Here is a 21,796-nt window from a genome sequence, read left to right on the forward strand (position 1 = left end):
AATAAAATTATTTTGCAACAAGCACATGCCACATACTGGACTAATTTAAAACAAGTTTAGGCTGGACTTTTATAATGCATGGCGAGAATGTTATATTATGTAAAATTCGGTTTCAAACGATTCGAATCATGTTGAGATTTGGTTTTTGCTAAACAAAGTTTTTGTCGAAGTTTGCATGCCAAGAACGGTTTTCAAGCCTTCAGTACTTCTGCATTCTGGACGTTAGTTCTTCTCATTTTGGGCTTTTGAGTCTAGACTGTTTCCTCACAAGACGCCAATGGATAACGTAAATATAGAATAAAAACTTAGTTTCAATTGGAAGTGTGAATTGGAATTAAGCTTACATTAACGTTGTATTTAGACTTTAGGGGTCGTTCACATATTACGTAATCAGCTGAGGGGGGGGGGGGGGGGGGGGTAAAAATGCTGATTACGTAATATGTGAACGACCCCTTATTAATCAGTCAGTAAATTGCCTCACGATATCTCTCCATTCTATGTTCTAACATATTCTCACTGCACAGAAGACCACAAACTACCGCTTCAACCATGGCTTAGTCCTCAGAATGATGCCGGTAGGGACTTCTACCTCAGATAAGCGGCCTCGGTCCGCCGTAGCCTTCAACAGGTGGCAGAATGTGGTGAAGAAAGCAACCAAGGGACTGTTTGGTCAGAGCAGTACCCCTGGCAACCAGACCACCAACAAGTACGTGATTTAGATTGACACCGTGGCGATTACATTTACACTATATCATAACTTATCTTGTTCGAGTTTTGGGCAACAAATAGAAGGATTCTGGCTGAATATGTGGAGTAAAATGATGGAATATTATTGCAGCGATCATGATAACGAGATGTTAACATGATAAAATGTAATAATTACTGTACTGCCACCAAATCCGTCGGTAATTCTAGAAAGTGCTGCTGAAACTAGAGAATAGGTATCTAGCATGTAAAATTGCATATTATGACTTTGAATCATGACATGATATTTAAATCTAAAGCTGTCGAATGTCGCTACTAGAGGATTTAAAATCTAATAAAACATTACATATTGCAGATTTAGACGGGTTTAGATTTACAATTAATTTAATTTACTGATTTATCTGTATGATTTTGAATTTTGTGGTTCGGGCGGCATGGTCCCGTCTGGGGTGATTATTTTAATTTCCGAATCCTTTGTGTACTAGTACTGACGTTCATTTTGGGTTCATCCGAGTTTAAATTCGATACATCGTGAGATTTAACGTCAATGTAAAACGCTTTTAAGCCGTCAACCCTTATTATTTGTGACTTTGTGACTGTGTGACACTTGAAGTTGAAGTTGAAGATTGAATCTCGTTTTAACTTTGACATGACGACATTAGACCGACACTGTTTTACCCGAGTGCAGATTCTGCAGAATACTGTTTTCCATGCTTAGTCTTCTAGAAACAGGGAATAGATTAGGTAACGATGGTTATCAAATCTGAAAGAAACTGTATTTAGTAGTAGCCTGGTTAGTGTGCATGCAACGTATATTAAATTACGTAAAAACCAACGTAGTAGGCTGGGTTTGTTTAGAGGTCGCAAGTATTAGAAGACGAGCTTAAATTTCCATTTTTCATGCACATACACTTTTGTAGATCAATTGGCATTGTTTTCTTGATTAGGTGTACTTTCAAATTTTTGAATGCTTACAGCAACAGTAAACCACATTCGCATTCGTTCGAGCTGAACAGCTAGATAATAGATAATTAGATATGTTACCCAGTCTATCCGTCATGCAGCAGCACGTGACTTTAAACTAGTCGCGTGACTAACTCCAGCGCCAATCAAAACAACGGAGTTTAAGAAGCAGATTAATAACAAACTTGCTAGGATTTTTTGAAACAACTATTTGAAATTATTTTTTAGTTAAACATTTCATTATTGCCAGCAGAGAAACGCTGACTTTAAGTTTAAGTTTTTACAGGATATTTGTTTGCTCTCGAATTGCTAAACGTCTTGCTTACATATCATTAAAAAGATACGACAATAAATCGTCAGTTTTGGTCAAGAGGTAAAACTTTGTATGGTTGATCAACTTCCAGTTCAAGAAGAGAAATTCGAATACGACCAAGAAATCTTAGATCAATTAGAGGACAACGAGGGGTAATATTCAATAATTTAATCACTAGAACATTGAATCAATGTTCTAGCGATGAAATTGTAAAACGCTTATTATGATAGTTAGGAAGATGCGACACCTTCTTTACTCCATTTATGTATAGTACTGTTCTAGATTTAGAACAGAAAAGAGCTCTGCTACTTTTATGTTTTATTTTCAATTCGACCAGAATCTTGACACTATTGTGATGTCTGATAGTTAGCAATGTTTATTTCACCATCTTCTGGTTTCTACCTTCACTTCTATCCAGTCTATTTTTCGGTTCACGCATCTAAATCCCTGATACTCAACTCTAAATTCCTGATACTCAACTCTAAATTCCTGATACTCAACTCTAAATTCCTGATACTCAACTCTAAATTCCTGATACTCAACTCTAAATTCCTGATACTCAACTTAAACACATTTCACAGGAAAGCAGTAAACCCAGGGTTGACCCGGGTAAAGAGCTGGAGGAGAACCAACTCAGATGCAGCTCCCAGACTCATCCTCTCCGCCGCAGTGAGTATACTACTGGCATTTATACTACAATACAATTCTTTAATTACCGTACATTGGAGGTTCTCCATGTATAAACATAAAAGGTTCACCCATGGAAAATGATCACAATGCTGGCAAGCATTACCGTCGCCCTTATATTCACAATACTATTTACCCCCTATACTATTATATCCCCTTTATTGATTTCCAGGCATTAAGACTCATCGAAAGTAGATCAGCAGGTACATTTAAGTTCAAAACATTCTAATTCAATGTTAAAGATGACAGGAATAAGAAATAGTTATATGGAGGTTTTTAAGAAATTTGCGCAAAATACGCGCCAGCATGTTATACGAAATTAGGTAAAAAACCCAAAATCGCCATATTCAGGTGCCTTAAAAACCATGTTAAAATTGAGTTAGAGATCTGAAACTTTGCAGGGCGTCAATACCTTGTCCAAATCGACTGTAAAAAAAATTTCATGTTTCAGGAGTATCGTGAAGTGGGTTTTCTGGAACCCCTGTTTTACAACAGATTGTCGTGAAGATATATAATATAGACGCTTTTTGCAGTCAATTGTAGCCTACATTTAAGTGTCCGTAGATTCGAAAGTATAAACGATACAGTCATCTCGAACCACAGGTTTTAAAGATAATCGTTTAAGCTTTAGTTTACATTGTATTGAAAAATAATTTAACGTCATCATCATCACTTGATGACGTCATCAAATTAAGTGTTTTAAAAACTTGATTTTTGACAAAGTAACAACTTTTCAAATCGATTTTACGCTATTAAGGAGTAATTTTATTCAAAATCTGAGGACATTTTTACCTTAGATAATTGTTCAAGCATTCCGAAAATCTACCGGAATAGTTTCCTACCTTGCTCCTTCATAAAGATATTTGCTATTGAAGTTAGTGCTTTTTTGAAGAATAATTTTATAAAAACACAAAAGTTGTGAATTAGTATTCTCTGGTGTTGGGTCATCCCTTGGGTTGTGGAGCTCAATTTTGCTTCTTAAAGGTGTAAATTGTGTTATAGGCTAGTTTTAAAGTTAAAAATCGAAAAGTTGCACACGTGGGGACACGCCCAAATTTATTTAAAATAGCTAAAATCACTAAAAATTTTGATTTTCACGATTTTTATCAACTTTGGAGTCCCGTTGTGATCCAAGTTCTTTTTGAAATCTTCTGAAACTTTGCATGCTTATCAAACTATATATTAAATACCACTATGCAAAAATTTACGGTGATTCAATATTGTATGCGCACGCAACGTCCGCTCAAAGTTTGCACGTGCGAAAGGTGAGAATTTTGCTCATTCGTGATTTCGAATATATTCTGTTTTCCACGATATTTAAATGGCATTATATATGAATTTAATGCCAACTTGAATGAGTAAAAAGTGCCATATTCAGTCGGTTATCGACAGATATACCTAACTAAACACAAGGAAACGTTTTCAAAGGCAGAATTTCGAAATCGTCGGAATTACATCCTTGTTAATGAAGTTTCGATTGTGTAATCTAAGTAAACTATAGGTAAAATATAATATTAATCATAAGCTAAAATGTACTAATCTTTGTATTCTAAATGGGGAAAAAGAAGAAACATTGTCAGTCAGTCGAGAAAATTGTCAGTCAGGCTATATGGCAGCTTTGTAGATGTTGTGACTATGCTAGTAGTGGTCCCAGGCTTGCGACTGGAATTGCGGTGTTAAATCGATTTAATGGTACCAACGATCCACCTGACATTATAATCAAAAAGAGATGATATTTGACCAAAACCCATAATCATGGGTAGAGTGTACCGCTGCCAGTGTCTCTCTTTTCCAAACAAAAGGAAATGATATTAATTTGAGGAACCGTCCGCTAATGCAAATTGATACCGAGAATGAAATCGGTCGCTCGCTTTTCCCATTTAATAAGCTTTATTACAATTCGTAAGCCGTGAATGAATGGGAAAAGCGAGCGACCGATTTCATTCTCGGTATCAATTTGTATTAGCGGACGGTTCCTCAAATTAATATCATTTCCTTTTGTTTGGAAAAGAGAGACACTGGCAGCGGTACACTCTACCCATGATTATGGGTTTTGGTCAAATAACTTATCGAAATTTATCAACAAAAAAAACCTATTTCATATTAGTATTACAAGTTTATTAATTAAAGGATAATATTATTTTTTAAATCGAGACCGGCTGGATAAAAGGGACCCTGTTTTGGAGACTAAAAGTTTTATACTGGGATATTGTGTTGAGGACCACCAATTTATTACTGGTCATCAGCGGCTCTAACAAAAGATGTACACCCCGTTACCATGATAAACTACCCGACGAACAAAAGACTTGTCCGCCGTTTACTTGTGGGATCTTGCTCCATGTTTATCTTGTTGTACTTGTACTAAAAACAATAATATTAATAAGGCTGACGTTTGTTCTTTTGTTCGGCTTTTGACAGGCTATAACTGTCCTTTGAAACTTTGCTAAAATAGTAAGTGTTAAGAGAAACCATCACGTACATTCAAGCACTTAACTTGATCGTTTCGCTTGTAAAACCGCTAAAAACGTTTTAAAACAGCTTCTGTCCTCTCAAATGAGCCGAATTATTTGATACTTGTTTTGAAGTAGCCAAAGCTCATTGGATGTCATCGTTATTGCAAGCAGTCCAAGAATACTGCTTGTTTGTTGGTTCTTACTTAAACTGGATGTGATGCCACCACAATCCGCATACTCTAGTCCGGATAATATAGTACAGTCAAATCCGTCTTTTTGTCGGACAAAATTCGCAACAAAGCGATTTTAACGGGATATGGTCGGGACAGGTCCCAGGAATCATTCCAGAGAGTTCCCAAAATCCTCGACTTCAGGAAAATCCACAATTACCACTTTTTTACCACTTTTTACCACTTTGGTTTTCTGTAAATAAGTCACGTTCTGAATATCCTAGAAGACTTTAGTTTAAATCATTGTGTTAAGAAAACAAAAAAGAACAACTTTTTCTTTAACAACTTTTTCAAAAATAAATTATTTAATTAATTAATTAAATAATTAATAAATTTTCAAATATTTCAAAAATATATTTTCATAAAAAATGTTCACGATTACATTCCACGTATAATGAACTAATTTTTATAAAAATTTTCACTTTCAATATTTTGGACTTGTAAAATTTTCGTAATTTGTAAAGAAAAACCACTATTTACCACTTTTTACCACATCGAATCTCCGCTAATAAAACGACTTCTGAATTTCGTAGAAGGTTTTAGATTGAACCAATGTGTTCAAAATATAAAAGAGAACAACTTTTTATCTGACAACCTTTGGATTAGATAATTAATTAATTAGTTAATTCGATTATTAAACAAATATTCAAAAATTATACAAATTATTTTTGATCAAAATATTTTAAAATTACATATCACGAATAATTAACAAATTTTCATTAAATTAATCGGGAAATCGAAGTGGTACTTTATATAACCATATATACTAGATAAGAGTCTAACTTATGAGTCCTCAGCTGGCACATAGGTGCAATTGTCCTGACATTTGAGGTTGATCCACAATGTATTCCTGCTTTTCTGCATGAACAAGCATTGCCACAACCTGACTTTAAACAGTTGCAACTGATTTTTTGAATGAGCTTTTTCGGAGCTGTACTCATAAGAGTGGTCACTGGTACATGCGCCCTATTGTTCATCTTCCATCCCCAGCTTATCTGATCTAGGTCATTCTTATCCCACGCCTGCAGCTGATGGTAAACACGATAAGAATGTTGTTCAGCTGCCCCAGATGTTGGCGGGAGCTGTTCTCACTTGATGTCTGCTGTTAAAGATTGCGACTTCTGTTCAAGAACTGAAAGTCTAGCTTCATCTAGTGATCTCGATTTTGATGAAATCGGCTGCAGCATCAAAAGTTCTTCGACATGCTTTATGGTAGCTGGTGTAGAATTTGCCGAATAAAAAGCATCTATTACACTTTCATCGATGGATGCGATCGTTCTGAAGAGCCGATCCTTACCAACTCCGTGGATCCGACTGGTGGTGTCTGATCCAGTGAAAGCGTGGCATGCAGCAGTATCATGTTTTCGTACCTCCTACCAGTCGCACTTTGAATTTTCTCAATGTCATAGATGTAGCTTTTGGTGGTGAGAAACAGTTGGTGGTCAAATGCAAAGTGTTTTGTCATGTGCAGTAAAATGACAAGCAAATCAGTATCATCACAAATTACAGAAAGATCAACTTGATTAGACCACTCAACTGCCTCTCTGCAAATCAAAACATCTGCAAAACGATGTGCGAAACGGATTGAAAATGACGAAGTTATCAAGCAATTTGTTTATCTCGTTAGCGAAATTGATTGGGTTATCAATAATTACCTAATCGCTTATCACGTGACAGGGTGCTAGGATACCGTAATTGGGCTTTCTGCACGATTTCTGTGCCACGCTTTCACTGGATCAGACACCACCAGTCGGATCCACGGAGTAGGTATGGATCGGCTATTCAGAACGATTCCGATAGTGGGAATCTAGTGCACTAAGCTACGGAGAAAGTCACGTGAAATTTTTGGGCGAGCGAATTAGTAACTTAATAAGAGCCTAACGTATGTGTACTATACCACCTCCCCCCTCCCCCGCACAATAACTTAGCATGTCTGTAATCCGGTTTGAGGATTTATCATTTGCGATCTCTACGTTACAGTATGGACATTTGTTTAAACTATGTTCGTGGACTAAAGATGGTCCTGACTCTGTTACAACGGACTCCTCTTCATTGGCCGATATAATAGTTAATAGCACTATGTTTACAGTATGCACTGAAGGGGTATCCTAGGAAGTTTCTTGAACTTTTAACAGGTACCCCTCCTCATTTAACCCTCAATTAAGTTTCCTATCATTCGGTTGAGTCGACCGTTGAGATCGCATAGATCCAATGGATCCTTAGATACTCCCTAGACTAGGTGACACTGGGATTCGAACCCTGAACCTTCTGCGCAGAAGGCTGATGCTCTAACCGCTAGGCTAGATATGAATCTTTGGAACTGGTCTATGGTCACTGTCTGCAATAATAAACACAAGACGTCACTCTGAGCTGAATCAGTCATGCCGTTGTACTGCCGTTTAATTTCGTTCAGTGACCAGGGGTTGTTGATCCAACCTGTGGTGCATTGATTTGTTTATTTATACAAGGTATGAGAGGCGTCAGGATAAAGAATAAGACTGTACGTATCCGTTTCAAATTTGCTGGGCATAGTTTAAAAGTTAGTGTACTTACTTAAAAGATAAATAGTTTAAATAGTACCTGGGAACAGCAACCCTTTCCATATTTCATTCCATACAAATTTACATTGTCGATCATTCGCCCTCTTAAAGCTATTCACCGAAACTAACTCCTCATTTGCCTGGTAAATTAAAACATTGTATTGGTTAAGAATGCCTCTAGTTGCGCTCTCCGCTGACATAAAACTTAAAAGTAAAACGGTAAAAACAGATTACTATCATTGTATATTAGTTGACAGCTACTTACATAGAATCTGCACGCGTACAGTATCAGGCACACGATGTGTTCTTCTTTTGTCAAAATATTAACTATTTCGTGTGATTTTAGTCCTCGATTTTTAGCAGATTCAACTTTTTTACGAAGAGAAGTCAACATAAAGTAAAGCTGAAGCTTCCAAACAAACCAGTTTAACAATCTAGTTAAGCACAACACTAAGTCGAGAGATATGTTGTGTAAATAGTTATAAGCTATAATAGTATCGTACAAATTTGGATATTTTACCATTTATTCCATTTATCTGGATTTTTTAATCTGTTATCTAATCTATGTGACGGTGTATGTTCTGTTATTCAAGTAAATTCATTTTACGTTTTACGTCACGGCAAATATTTTTGATAAAAATTATATTTTGAAATTTAAAAAAATTTAATTATTATTTAATTAATAAATCAATTAATTATCTAATCCAAAGGTTGTCATATAAAAAGTAATTGTTTTCTTTTATATTTTGAACACATTGGTTCAATCTAGAACCTTATACGAAATTCAGAAGTCGTTTTATTAGCGGAGATTCGATGTGGTAAAAAGTGGTAAATAGTGGTTTTTCTTTACAAATTTCGAAAATTTTACAAGTCCAAAATATTGAAAGTGAAAATTTTTATAAAAATTAGTTCATTATACGTGGAATGTAATCGTGAACATTTTTTATGAAAATATATTTTTGAAATATTTGAAAATTTATTAATTATTTAATTAATTAATTAAATAATTTATTTTTGAAAAAGTTGTTAAAGAAAAAGTTGTTCTTCTTTGTTTTCTTAACACAATGCTTTAAACTAGAGTCTTCTAGGATATTCAGAACGTGACTTATTTACAGAAAACCAAAGTGGTAAAAAGGTGGTAAAAAAGTGGTAATTGTGGATTTTCCTGAAGTCGAGGATTTTGGGAACTCTCTGGAATGAGTCCTGGGACCTGTCTCGACCATATCCCGTTAAAATCGCTTTGTTGCGAATTTTGTCCGACAAAGGCTTAAATTAGGACGGATTTGACTGTACTAATATTGTATCAATAACTTTCGGTTGAAGTGCACTTCATCTTCAGCACTAATTAGAATTGACAACATGTTAAGCGTCGACCTCAATTGTCTGTTCTTTTGTCAAATAGGATAATAGTACATACGATAACGATGTGATGATTGTGGCTTGAAAACTTCATTTGACATCCTTGATTTAGTTAAGTTGTTTAAGCTCAAGTTTACATCTTTTATGTTATAGTCGCAATCTTACCTATAAAAGAGCAGTAAAAGCAAGCGTGCGTTTCAAAAGTCAATATCGCTACATACGGTCCCCTACAGCTGTGAGCTGGCCACAATATCGCTACATACGGTCCCCTAACGCTGTGAGCTGGCCACAATATCGCTACATACGGTCCCCTAAAGCTGTGAGCTGGCCACAATATCGCTACATACGGTCCCCTAAAGCTGTGAGCTGGCCACATGACTAAGATCACATGACACAGACTTAACTCTGCTCCAGTAAAGATATCCATCTCTAATGAAATAACTTATTCTTAAAAGCATATCATATAAAGTGTTGACACCGGTGATCATGTGAGAACGACCACATCTTGCGGCTATTATTTAATGCACAGTACCGGTGTTTTTGAACGGCAATCACTGTTTACACATATTAGTCCAGCAACGAGGAGGTTCGTAACACCAGAAGCTGAGCTCTTAAGTTATTGCTTAACGATGATTGCCGTATCGACTCGTCACGTTAAGTTAGCCCACTTCAGTTTATCTATGTAGGACCACATAAGATGAGCTTATTTTAGTTAGTGCCAGGCCAACATATTGCTGAGTAGTTTAACTTTAACTTGGTAGCTCAGTGGATTTGTTTTTATTCCACCAAGTTTAGCATATAGAGTATCACGCACAACACCTTCTTTCTGTGAAGTATTGTGACGAATTTCAGATCATAATTTCATTTCCGTTCAATAGATCAACAGATGTAGAAACTACGATTGATTTTGAGGAGCCGGAATAAGGAGTTATCCCCATCTCCTGCCTGAAACCATTACATCTCCTGCCTGGACGTGCTGGCACTTGCAACCAACATTAGTTGATTATCTATACTAGGGCTTTTTGTGTATTTCTAATTCGGCATCGAGCAGAATGAAGGGCAACCAAAAGGTTAAGTACTCCTTCTCGGACCTGGTAGCGATGAAACTGCCGAGAAGCAGCAGAAGTGGGATGCTGCTTAGAAGAGGCATGTCCTTTGTCGACAGGGTAAGTTGATATTTTGAGTATCTCACATTAATCGTTATGGCAGGTGACTTGTTGTCAGAAGCTCTCCGAAAGGTTGAGAAGTCACTACTTCACAGTCACTGTTTTATCTCGTTGAAACGAATCCAATCTACCTAATTATTGAATATAGGATAGCACAATGATACCTATAATCTCACGGCATTCGCGTGGAGTATCCCAATTCAGTTAGTGGAAACAAACTTAATTTAACGAAGCGAATTGGCCACCGACTTATGAAGCTCAAGTACAAGCATCCTGAAGTAACTATAACTTTCACTGATATCATAATTGCCAAAAAACTTATCTTCAGCCTACAAAAACTTGACAGAACAAGAACATACGTGAACACCGAACAGTCACAAATTCTTGCTTTATTGGTCTATCAGGGGCTTAAAAGGTCGTAATAATGTCAGGAAATATTCTAACATTTCCCTATTGTTGCATTAAGTTTTAACTAAGTGTAGATGGTATACACAGCTGCCTCCTCTTTGCAATATTCCTCCTTACTAAACGACAATAAATGCAAAGATAATATGAGATAAGACGCTTTTATGGTACACGTACTATAGTTCGACACGCACTAAAGTTCGACTCTGTCATTTCTTTATTTTACAAAAAATTAAACCCAATATTTGAAAAAATAAATATTAAAGAAAATACGTGAAAAATAATTTGGGGAAAATAATGATGGTGACCTAAATTTTGGTAGTCCGAATATATGGTGTTTTTTGTTGATTGGCTCCCAATATTATCACGTGAACAGAAATCCAATCAGAACGTCCCTGGTGAATCGATCGATCCAATCTGAATCAGACCACGATAACGCTATGAATTATAAATAATTATACCTACTGCGGCGTTGAATGTCAATTTATCTATGATTTCTATGATTCTATATTTCTAAATTTTGGCATACCAAATCGTTTGCAATGCAATCAAGACTTATTGATGTTGTACAATGTACATCGTACAATGTACATCGTACATGAGTGTACGCGTTTGAAAGGGCATCGTTAGAGTATTATCAGTATCAAGAACTTCATTCGACTATTATAAAGAAAGTTGAGCTTGATATTAGTCAATAGTCGTCAATTTACAACTGCAAGCACAAATTAAGACCTCCCCCATTACGCCTAATTTTTCTTGGGGGGGGGGGGGGGGGGGGGGGGGCCTTCTTGGCACATACTCCGTACTCAGATCCTTGAAGTTGACGCTTTCGCGTGTTTAACTATAAGTTCGTTTTCTATTTTAGCTAGAAATTAAATCTGTCTGACATACTTAATTCGGAAAGTAAGGACAGACTAAAAGTAAAAGGGTGAGCTCTATAAGTATTGAATTCTAGCGGCCGTAAACCTTTAACCCAAGATATCCCTCAACCACCAAATCATTTAACCATCAAATTACGAATCCATCATTTTGAAACTGCTTTCGTAAAACTGTAGGTCTCCGGGATTAACCTGACTGGGCTGTCTGCTATTTTAAGCACCCAGAATCCAAATGACTTTCCACGTTCTTCAAAACTTAACTGTACAACCAAGCTTGGCTGTAGACGTGCAGTAATCTAAGAAGAATTCGGATCAATAAATATACCAGAACCGTAAACCTAAAAAGACATGATAATAGATTCGTGTTACCATGACAATAGAGTCTTGTTACCATGACGATAGAGTCTTGTTACCATGATGATATCGTAACCTACCGGCTTATCCAGCTGGTCTCTCTACCCACTTAATTTATCTATAATATTAATCGTGAAATGGATGGGAAAAGATATGGAACTAGTAGGTTTCGTCATGTATTGTCGTTTTTTTATAACTGTCTTATATTATTGTTGGCAATATTTTTAGTTGTCACCCCAGCGATTTGCGGTCTATGATCTCAGGGAGGCGTCCAAAGAGGTGAGTTCCGGAACCGTGAAGTTTGTCAATGTGTGGTGATGTTGTTTCTGTGTTGTGATTTTGTATTCCCAGTACGTAATTGTGTGTCTACTATTATTTATCTTGGTCATATCAAGAAGACCAGCAACTGGAAGTTCATTTCCGATAACAACACACGTTTTTTTCTAGCAGGACCGACCTCCAATAATATTCACATTAATATGCTGTACTAGCCAACTAACTAATTGCACTATAAAACTTTACTATATCGAACTAATCGCTTCTCAGTGGGGGCATTCTATCATTACTCGTTGGGTTACCAGCTATCAGAGTCTTAGTCACGTGGGTTACCATGGCAATTGCTATTGGTTCCTTCAATCACGTGACACGATATCAGACAGTGGACAGGCGAGGTTAAAATGATGAACAGAACCCTTGAAATGACTACACTCATAAGATATAATGCTTCAACTTATTTCCAACCATAATTTCATGAGCAGAATTAATTTTTTGCTTTTGGATTTGTACTAGTACGTTTTACGTTTGATTGCTTGCGGAAGAACGAGAAAGCGATGTCGTTTCGGACGTTTGTCTCGTCGTTTATGGAGAAGGCCCAGGTACCGGGTTCCAGCAGCGAGTTCAACGCAGGAATTAATCGGAACAAGAGGAGGGCCCTTTTCCCGGCCGGATTCGAGGAAAGACCCACACTGTTTTCTATCGCGAGGGACCACGGCCGCCAGAGGTCTCTCGAGAAATCGGTACGTACTTTTCTCATGATATTAATATCATTGCTAATATTTAGATTTTACTGATCATATATTTGCGTAAAAGTTCAAAAGCTTGAAATTCAAAAATTTGCAGTCATACCACGTGACCTGAAAATATAATACAGTCAAACCTCTCTACTCTTAACTGTGACATGACTGTGATTAAGAGATTGCAAGGCTTCGCATGTACCATCTCAGATCTCTATATAATAGTCAGCTAACGTCCTGGCATTTCATTGATGAGATGATGAGTCAGGCAACGTCTGATAGCTAATATAAGGGAAACATGACGGTGTCATTTTATGTGTATATTGTTTGAATACTTTTTAATTAAGAGTAAGGGAAACATTGACCGATCTAATAAAAAGTATCACATTTTCGCGATTACTCGTGAATAGTGTATACTGTATACTAGTTAATTAATGGGTGTCTGGTGAAATATTGTGACCTAGTGGGCCACATTTACAGCCTCTTATTTTAAAAGTTCGGTAAAATCTTGTTTATCAGTTATCACTTATTATATTTTATATGGACACGTTCATTTGAGTTTGAGGATATTGGTAAATATAAGTGACCCTATTAAAAGGCACAGTGTAGTTGACTTTGTCACACTATGAAATTACTTAAACCCTTGATGGTTAGGATAATCGTCTCATCCTCTAGGCTAACTTTGTCACATAACGATATCTTAATCAGGTGATAAGATATCGCTTAAATACGGCCGGCACGGAAATGGTTACATTGTCACACTATAAACATGTGACGGAGTAAATATGGACCCCTTGCTGCCGTTTTTGACCAAATTTTTGAGTGTCCAGTTGATTGGATGGGTACATATGACCATTACCAACATATTTGACGACTTTTTTCGTTAGATGGTGCATTCATGTTTACTCTGTCACACATTAAAGAAAATATGTGATGAATGTTTAAGGCACCCTGATAAGCAATGCTGAGTAGTGTAAGTTTATTTGATGGCCTGGAAGTGCTGGGAATTGTTATTATATCATATAGTCGTAAGGAATTAAAACACAGAAGGCACAACCAAGCTTACTTTGTCACATAATCTTGATGATATCTGAACATGTGTGAAATTGAACAAATAATGATATACCAGCTTAAACCCCTTATATTATACGTACTATGGATCAAACAACACTGCTAGTACCATGCACCAGTCACATAAATCATTATCAGGTGGTAATATGTTAACAGTGTCACAATTAAACTACCGCTACATGGTCAAAAATAGGGTAATTTCGTCACAAAAAATTATTATAACTCTGTTAGCTCCTTGCTGGCAAAATAACTAGTTTATCGAATTTTTTTTGATGATAAAGTTACATAGTATTCTAATAGAGGTATAGTTCTTCAAAATAGGGGCAAGAAATGTTTACTTTGTCACATCAGTTATTATAAGAGTTATTATAAGAGACTATTTCATTCTATAATCATTGTTTTTAATCTATTTACGATTTCGTATAATTTTTGTGACAATGTAAACATCAACTGATCTTAACTTGCATCAACTACATTGTCATCATATAAAATTTTCCCGCCTTTCAAACCAAAATCAGATATAAATTATTCGCCCAAAATTTTAAATTTCATATATTGTGACAGAATTAACCTCATTTCCCAATAACCAAGTGCCTGTATTAGCTAACTATTCAAAATAACATATTTTAGGGCTATGCTTGGTAGAGCAACCATAAAATAATGAGTTGAAAGGGTTTTTAGGACACCTCACAGTAGAATAGAGGTATGGTATCATGAGTGTGACAAAGTTACCCAAATATTGCCTTGTAACCGTTCGATCCGTGCCCATTAACCAATGTTGTATCATAATTGTTAGATTGACCTAATCTACTATATTTCAGACCAAGGAATGATAATTAGACAACTGCAGTTAACTAAGTCACACAAAATGTGACATTTGAAACATTATAGTGCCTAACAACAACAGTGGCGTAACGAAGGGCCCTGCTGACCCCGCTGTGCAGGGGGGCGCCGTCTTAGGGGGGGCGCCAAATCGTCGTTTGAATGTGGGAAAATTTCGAAAACTTAACTAAAGTACTAGCAAAACTGCGCGTTTTGCTCTAGATACACACTTTTTTAGAGATTTTACCGGCGTATCCTCTTAAATCGCCTAATTTGTTCAATTTTAGGGAGGGGCACCAAAAGGAGAGGGGGCGCCAACAGGGGGGCGCCTTTTCGGCAGGGGGGCGCCAACAGGCAATGTTACGCCACTGAACAACAATAGATTTTCTTTCTGAGCGGTGCATATGGGAGTATGGGTTACGTGGCTAATGTTCAGAACTTCTGAACGTGCTAGGTTAATAGATGTCAAAATTAAGCCACTATCGTCAAAAACGCTATTATTTTTGTTTACCAATATCCTCAAACTCAAATGAACGTGTCCATATACGACAGAATCGAGGAGAGCATTTCTTCCCGATGAAGTTATAAAGAATCAAAGAAACAGCAGCTGAAATGAATGCGAATAAGCATTGTGAATAATAATAATGATATGGGACACAACATACATACGTACTCTTTTAATAGTAATACAAATAGCCTTATCCCGCACGTGCGCGCGGCTGTGTGACGTCACAAATCGCGTGTAACCAGTTATCAATTTACAACTAGAGTGTAGGTCCCAAATTATGAACCTAGTTCACTTCTCAACTTTTTACCGGTATTTCGTTTTGAGATTGTGGTTTCAATCACATGACCCACAAGGCCCCCTTTTGCACCCGTTCCGTCAATTCTCATTTTTTTTATGGGGTAACCAATCTGATCATTTCTACTGTTATGTTGACAGAGTTTTGGGCTCGAGCTTTGTTAAAGTTCCAAACTTCAAGATACACTCCTTATCGTCCTAACTACCAAGTCCTAATCAGACCATGGCCAGCCTCGCAGTTAGTTTAAAGCAGGTCTCGAACAGCGAACTTAAGGGTCTCAAGCTCCGAGTGGATATAACGCTCCTAATTGTTCTAACTTCCAACTTCAATTAATATTTTACAGGGTCCGGTCAGACGTGTAGTTTTTGAAAGAGCATTAATAATAATATGTCTGTCGAGGGATAATTTATTCTGGTATCCTAGGCCACGGCGGTTAAGCGCATAATGATCTCCTTTAAATATACCTTTGAGCGGTAATTCCGATAAACCTAATAAAAGCTCATCAATATTTTAAAGTTCAAACGTTAGAGTTTGATGGTTTTATGTACGGTGTACAACATATACTATTACTCTAATACTCTACATTATACGCATAGTTTGTCGGCATTTGTTGTAAGTTTGGAGGTCTTTGTTTCGCAGCAGTCTTCCCGGAACTACAGGTATCTAAATTAGATACCGTATCTTATATCTCTATTTGCCAATTATTACATATTCCATCCATTAGATTATCTTAAAATTTATTCCGCTTTTATTTTTATTCCCACTCGACTCTCGATTCCTTGCTAGCAGTCCGGTTAATTTAGTACCTTTAGTGGGTCTCATTTAATCATTAGCTCTAATTAAAGAACCTCTCAGTCTCACCCTCTCAGATTTTCACCGATCCGTTCATTTTTATAGCTTTATTATTTTTATCTTTTTACTACACTTACTAACAGTAACACGTGCATATTACAAAGGAGCAATAGTTTGCGGAGGCATTCTAGAACGGTATATATTTTAGCTTTCAGTTTCTGTTTCATTATCTTAAAATTTATTCCGCTTTTATTTTTATTCCCACTCGACTCTCGATTCCTTGCTAGCAGTCCGGTTAATTTAGTACCTTTAGTGGGTCTCATTTAATCATTAGCTCTAATTAAAGAACCTCTCAGTCTCACCCTCTCAGATTTTCACCGATCCGTTCATTTTTATAGCTTTATTATTTTTATCTTTTTACTACACTTACTAACAGTAACACGTGCATATTACAAAGGAGCAATAGTTTGCGGAGGCATTCTAGAACGGTATATATTTTAGCTTTCAGTTTCTGTTTCATTATCTTAAAATTTATTCCGCTTTTATTTTTATTCCCACTCGACTCTCGATTCCTTGCTAGCAGTCCGGTTAATTTAGTACCTTTAGTGGGTCTCATTTAATCATTAGCTCTAATTAAAGAACCTCTCACCCTCTCAGAAAAAGCTTTCAGTTTCTGTTTCATTATCTTAAAATTTATTCCGCTTTTATTTTTATTCCCACTCGACTCTCGATTCCTTGCTAGCAGTCCGGTTAATTTAGTACCTTTAGTGGGTCTCATTTAATCATTAGCTCTAATTAAAGAACCTCTCACCCTCTCAGAAAAAGCTTTCAGTTTCTGTTTCATTATCTTAAAATTTATTCCGCTTTTATTTTTATTCCCACTCGACTCTCGATTCCTTGCTAGCAGTCCGGTTAATTTAGTACCTTTAGTGGGTCTCATTTAATCATTAGCTCTAATTAAAGAACCTCTCACCCTCTCAGAAAAAGCTTTCAGTTTCTGTTTCATTATCTTAAAATTTATTCCGCTTTTATTTTTATTCCCACTCGACTCTCGATTCCTTGCTAGCAGTCCGGTTAATTTAGTACCTTTAGTGGGTCTCATTTAATCATTAGCTCTAATTAAAGAACCTCTCACCCTCTCAGAAAAAGCTTTCAGTTTCTGTTTCATTATCTTAAAATTTATTCCGCTTTTATTTTTATTCCCACTCGACTCTCGATTCCTTGCTAGCAGTCCGGTTAATTTAGTACCTTTAGTGGGTCTCATTTAATCATTAGCTCTAATTAAAGAACCTCTCACCCTCTCAGAAAACTCCGTTTGGAGATATTCCTTATTACGCTCTAAGTTATTAATTTTCCTTGTGTTTGAATCCTGTCACCTTTTAACTGTTTTTAGTCTTTGTTATTTTCGGCCGATTTCTGCACTTTTACACTTGGTCATCATTCATAATTTCTGGGATTGAGACGACTTATATCAGCATTAAAGGAAGAGTTTGCTTGTCTGACTTACTTCATTAGACACTTCTGGTCAAGAACTGAACAAGAACCAAATTCGAAAACTGGAACATCTAAATGACTCCGCAACCCAGGAATCAACTACTCAGTTATTATCGCTCAATAATCGGTTTGGTATCGACGTTACATACTTTATTATTTTTTATTTTAAAGCTGATTTTAGAAACCAGGGAATTAAAGTTACCCTCCTAATGATTTTATTTATGTATATCACTTTTTTTTGTTCTTTCTTTTCCTTCAAAACATTCCAGTACATTGTGCAGAAAGTTGGAGATGAAGCCGTAGTACGTACATGTAGCATTGCACTGGATCGAACTTGCAGAGTGTGGTTTCCTCCAGTCTGCGCAGCGCGCTTATATAAACATACGCGGCGCAGATCGACTGGAGGAGATTGCACTGTGTAGGCTCCGGTGTAATGTGATATGTATGTAAGACGGCTTTACAAATTTTGGAAGCATGTAGGGATATATATCTGATACCAATCGTATATACTAAAAATACTCTAGCACAATTGTAACTGCAGTTTTACAGAACTCTAAATGCTTAATGAACACTCTTGCAGGTACCACCCGTATTCACACTCAGACCTGAGTTTAGTCATTTTCCGATACGAGATTGGGGACGGGTTCTATAAACAAACAAACAAACACATATTCCATTCCTTTATCGTAAATTGTTTATTAAAAGAAATGTATCCTGCCGAAATCTTAGTATGTAGTACAAACATCAAGCAGCCTAAGGTAAGAATTCTACAGAAATACGGCACTGCTTGAGACCAGCCCCACCTCCATCAACACAGCACGCTGCATTACTAATCACGATAAACATATCTGCTATTAGTACCGCTCTACTCCTGGATACTGGCCACGATCTGCTGATAGCGAACTTGAAGAATTAATTAATATCGTCTCCTCACGTCAACTTATTATGAGGACTAATAGAGATGGAAGACATGCCTCTCTGTCCGTCCAACACTGCCCATCATCTTGGATTTTGCACTTTGTTTTCTTGAGAAGTTGCAGTGTTCGTTCAGTAGAAAGAAGTTACTTCCGCGTTGCTTCTTTTCTTTACTACTGCAGGTGGTATTGCAATCATATAACTGCATGCCGAGACGCCAGTTTCTGCAGCGCTTCTGTGCAGCCAAGCAGGTAAGTGTATCCTAGTAGCAGTGTTTGGTCCGATTCCAGATAAACACGAGCCCTGTATCGTAACGAAGGGCCCCGCCGTCCCCGCTATGCATAATCCCACCACCCGCTTATAGCGCTGTAAGAATCCACCATTAGAATTTAGATAGGGGACTCCTAACTGTAAGAATCCACCATTAGATAGGGGGCTCCTAATTGTAAGGATCCACCATTAGATAGGGGGCTCCTAATTGTAAGAATCCACCATTAGATAGGGGGCTCCTAATTGTAAGAATCCACCATTAGATAGGGGGCTCCTAATTGTAAGAATCCACCATTAGATAGGGGGCTCCTAATTTTAAGAATCCACCATTAGATAGGGGGCTCCTAATTGTAAGAATCCACCATTAGATAGGGGGCTCCTAATTGTAAGAATCCACCATTAGATAGGGGGTCCTAATTGTAAGAATCCACCATTAGATAAGGGGGCTCCTAATTGTAAGAATCCACCATTAGATAGGGGGCTCCTAATTGTAAGAATCCACCATTAGATAGGGGGCTCCTAATTTTTCACCAAGTGGTATTCCAGCATCTGTCTGCAAGCCATTTTCAGAATTCAAGTAATCCAGTTTCTTCGGCTGATTAAGGCTCCTTAGATGATGTGTTATAAGTAAAGGTACACTTTTCAATGGCAAATCACTTGGTCATTTGCTAATTGTTTCAAATTTGTTTAATTGTGTACTGTTTTAACCACAATCGGTCCATCAAACATATACACATTCAGATGCATATGATACAAAATATATAGTTACAATTTGTTGAAGTTCATCCAATTTTAAATTAATGAATAGAACTAAACACCTAAGACGGGAAAACTTATTAAATATAAATGATCAAGTTATTAAATTAGTTAAATTATTTAAAAATGTTCTAAGCAACTAAGCCGGCCTACTTTATGGAGCTCATCTTTAACGGCTTTTTGTTTAGTTTCCGTGAATGTAAACGAGTTTTTCAGTATTATCCGCTTTCCAAATAAGGAGAATTAAAATTGTAGTTGTGGCGCTGAAGTCGCTTGTTTGATTACTTTGACTGAACATGCCTAAGGTACGTATTTACGAAAAAGATGCCAATAGTCTAAGTATATATAATAGATCGCATCCTTTATTTAATTTCGTGGGAAAACTAAAATAGCATGTTTTTCTGATTCATGTCTTGCGAAATTAGACAATTAATCCAAATTTAAAAGAGCGTTATATATTAAAGTCACTATTGTGACGGTACATATAGTGCTTGAACAATGCGTTGAATTGCACACGTACGCGTCCCTACAAAACGTCAGCGAGCATCCTTCTGTGCTGTCATTTACTGGAACTCTTATTTCCCTAGTCCTTGTTTCCCTAGTCCTTGTTCGTTAAAACTGGAATTCTACCGTTTCATTTGTACCCACTTTGGTCTGTAATTCGTGGACATCTTTTTTTATATTCCCTGTCTCCTAACTTGGAAATAACCGCAATTTTAATCCAGGTTTTGGCTGTTTTTTAACCGATTCGGCAAAAATTCTATTCCTAGTGAACCTTTGTCAAACATTTTCGATGAGAGTTTTTCGGCTCGGGCTTTATCAACTTCTAAGTTTTCTTTTCTTCCACACAGCTGCAGTATGCTCTTATATTCTAATCCGTAACACACTAATGAGTAATGCTCACTAATATTAATGATAATAAGCCCCGAGAGAAAAGTGAAGACTAATGATACAGGGGACCCCTGGACGAATAGCTGCTAATATGCATGTGTGCCCACTGTGCCTACTCCATTACTCCAAGTGTCCTGACCACGTGACCTCTGATCACGTGACCTCTGACCACGTGACTGGTGAGCACGTGACTGCAGTGCTACTGCTGGCAACAGTTCGTGAATACTGTTATTACTCAGCATCTGCCATTAGATATCAGCTCGGTGCATGTCGCCGCTTCAATAAACTAACCGTCACCAATTGACCCAATGAGCCACTGTGCACCTATACAGCGTGGTTTTGACGAAAATTTTCGATTTCTCTCGGATATAGACTTGTATTGTGAGATTCCTGTCTTTTGGCTTGCCACATGAACATTGAACGTTAAGTAGGTGGAATTCAAAGATTCGAATATTGAACCCGACTATACCGATTGGTGGCAGGTTGGTGCCGCTCTTGCTCTGCAATTTGCACTTTTTCTGCGCGCCGTAAATTTTGAAAATTTTGTTTTTGTTGTAACCAGCTTGGTGCTATTAATATAATTATTTTATTGGCGATGTTTGAGTTTATGGTTTTGTCAGCTGAGTGACATTTCTGCACACAGGTTGTCAACAGAAGGATGAGCGTGGTCTCTCTTGCTATACAGGTTAGTGGAGTGTAAACAGACAGACGGACAAACAGACAAACAGACAAACAGACAAACAGGCAAACAGACAAACAGACAAACAGACAAACAGACAAACAGACAAACAGACAAACAGACAAACAGACAGACAAACATACAAACATTCAGACAAACAGACAGACAGACAGACAGACAGACAGACATACAGACAGACATACAGACAGACAGACAGACAGACAGACAGACAGACAG

The 21,796-nt window shown here is 37.1% G+C and overlaps 1 protein-coding gene across 1 annotated transcript in view; it reads left to right on the forward strand.

Annotated features, from left to right (window-relative positions):
- The first annotated feature begins 231 nt into the window (after positions 1-231).
- Positions 232-21,796, forward strand: part of LOC134822277 (dynein axonemal heavy chain 5-like) — a 92,563-nt gene continuing 70,998 nt past the window's right edge. Inside the window, exons 1-4 of the mRNA XM_063833185.1 lie at positions 232-286; positions 525-706; positions 2,563-2,650; positions 12,282-12,332. Coding sequence (XP_063689255.1) covers positions 278-286; positions 525-706; positions 2,563-2,650; positions 12,282-12,332 — 330 coding nt within the window. The 5' untranslated portion in view covers positions 232-277. The remainder of the gene's footprint in view (positions 287-524; positions 707-2,562; positions 2,651-12,281; positions 12,333-21,796) is intronic.

Source organism: Bolinopsis microptera, chromosome 1 (assembly GCF_026151205.1).
Source record: "Bolinopsis microptera isolate Bmic1 chromosome 1, MBARI_Bmic_1.0, whole genome shotgun sequence".
Lineage (NCBI taxonomy): Eukaryota > Metazoa > Ctenophora > Tentaculata > Lobata > Bolinopsidae > Bolinopsis > Bolinopsis microptera.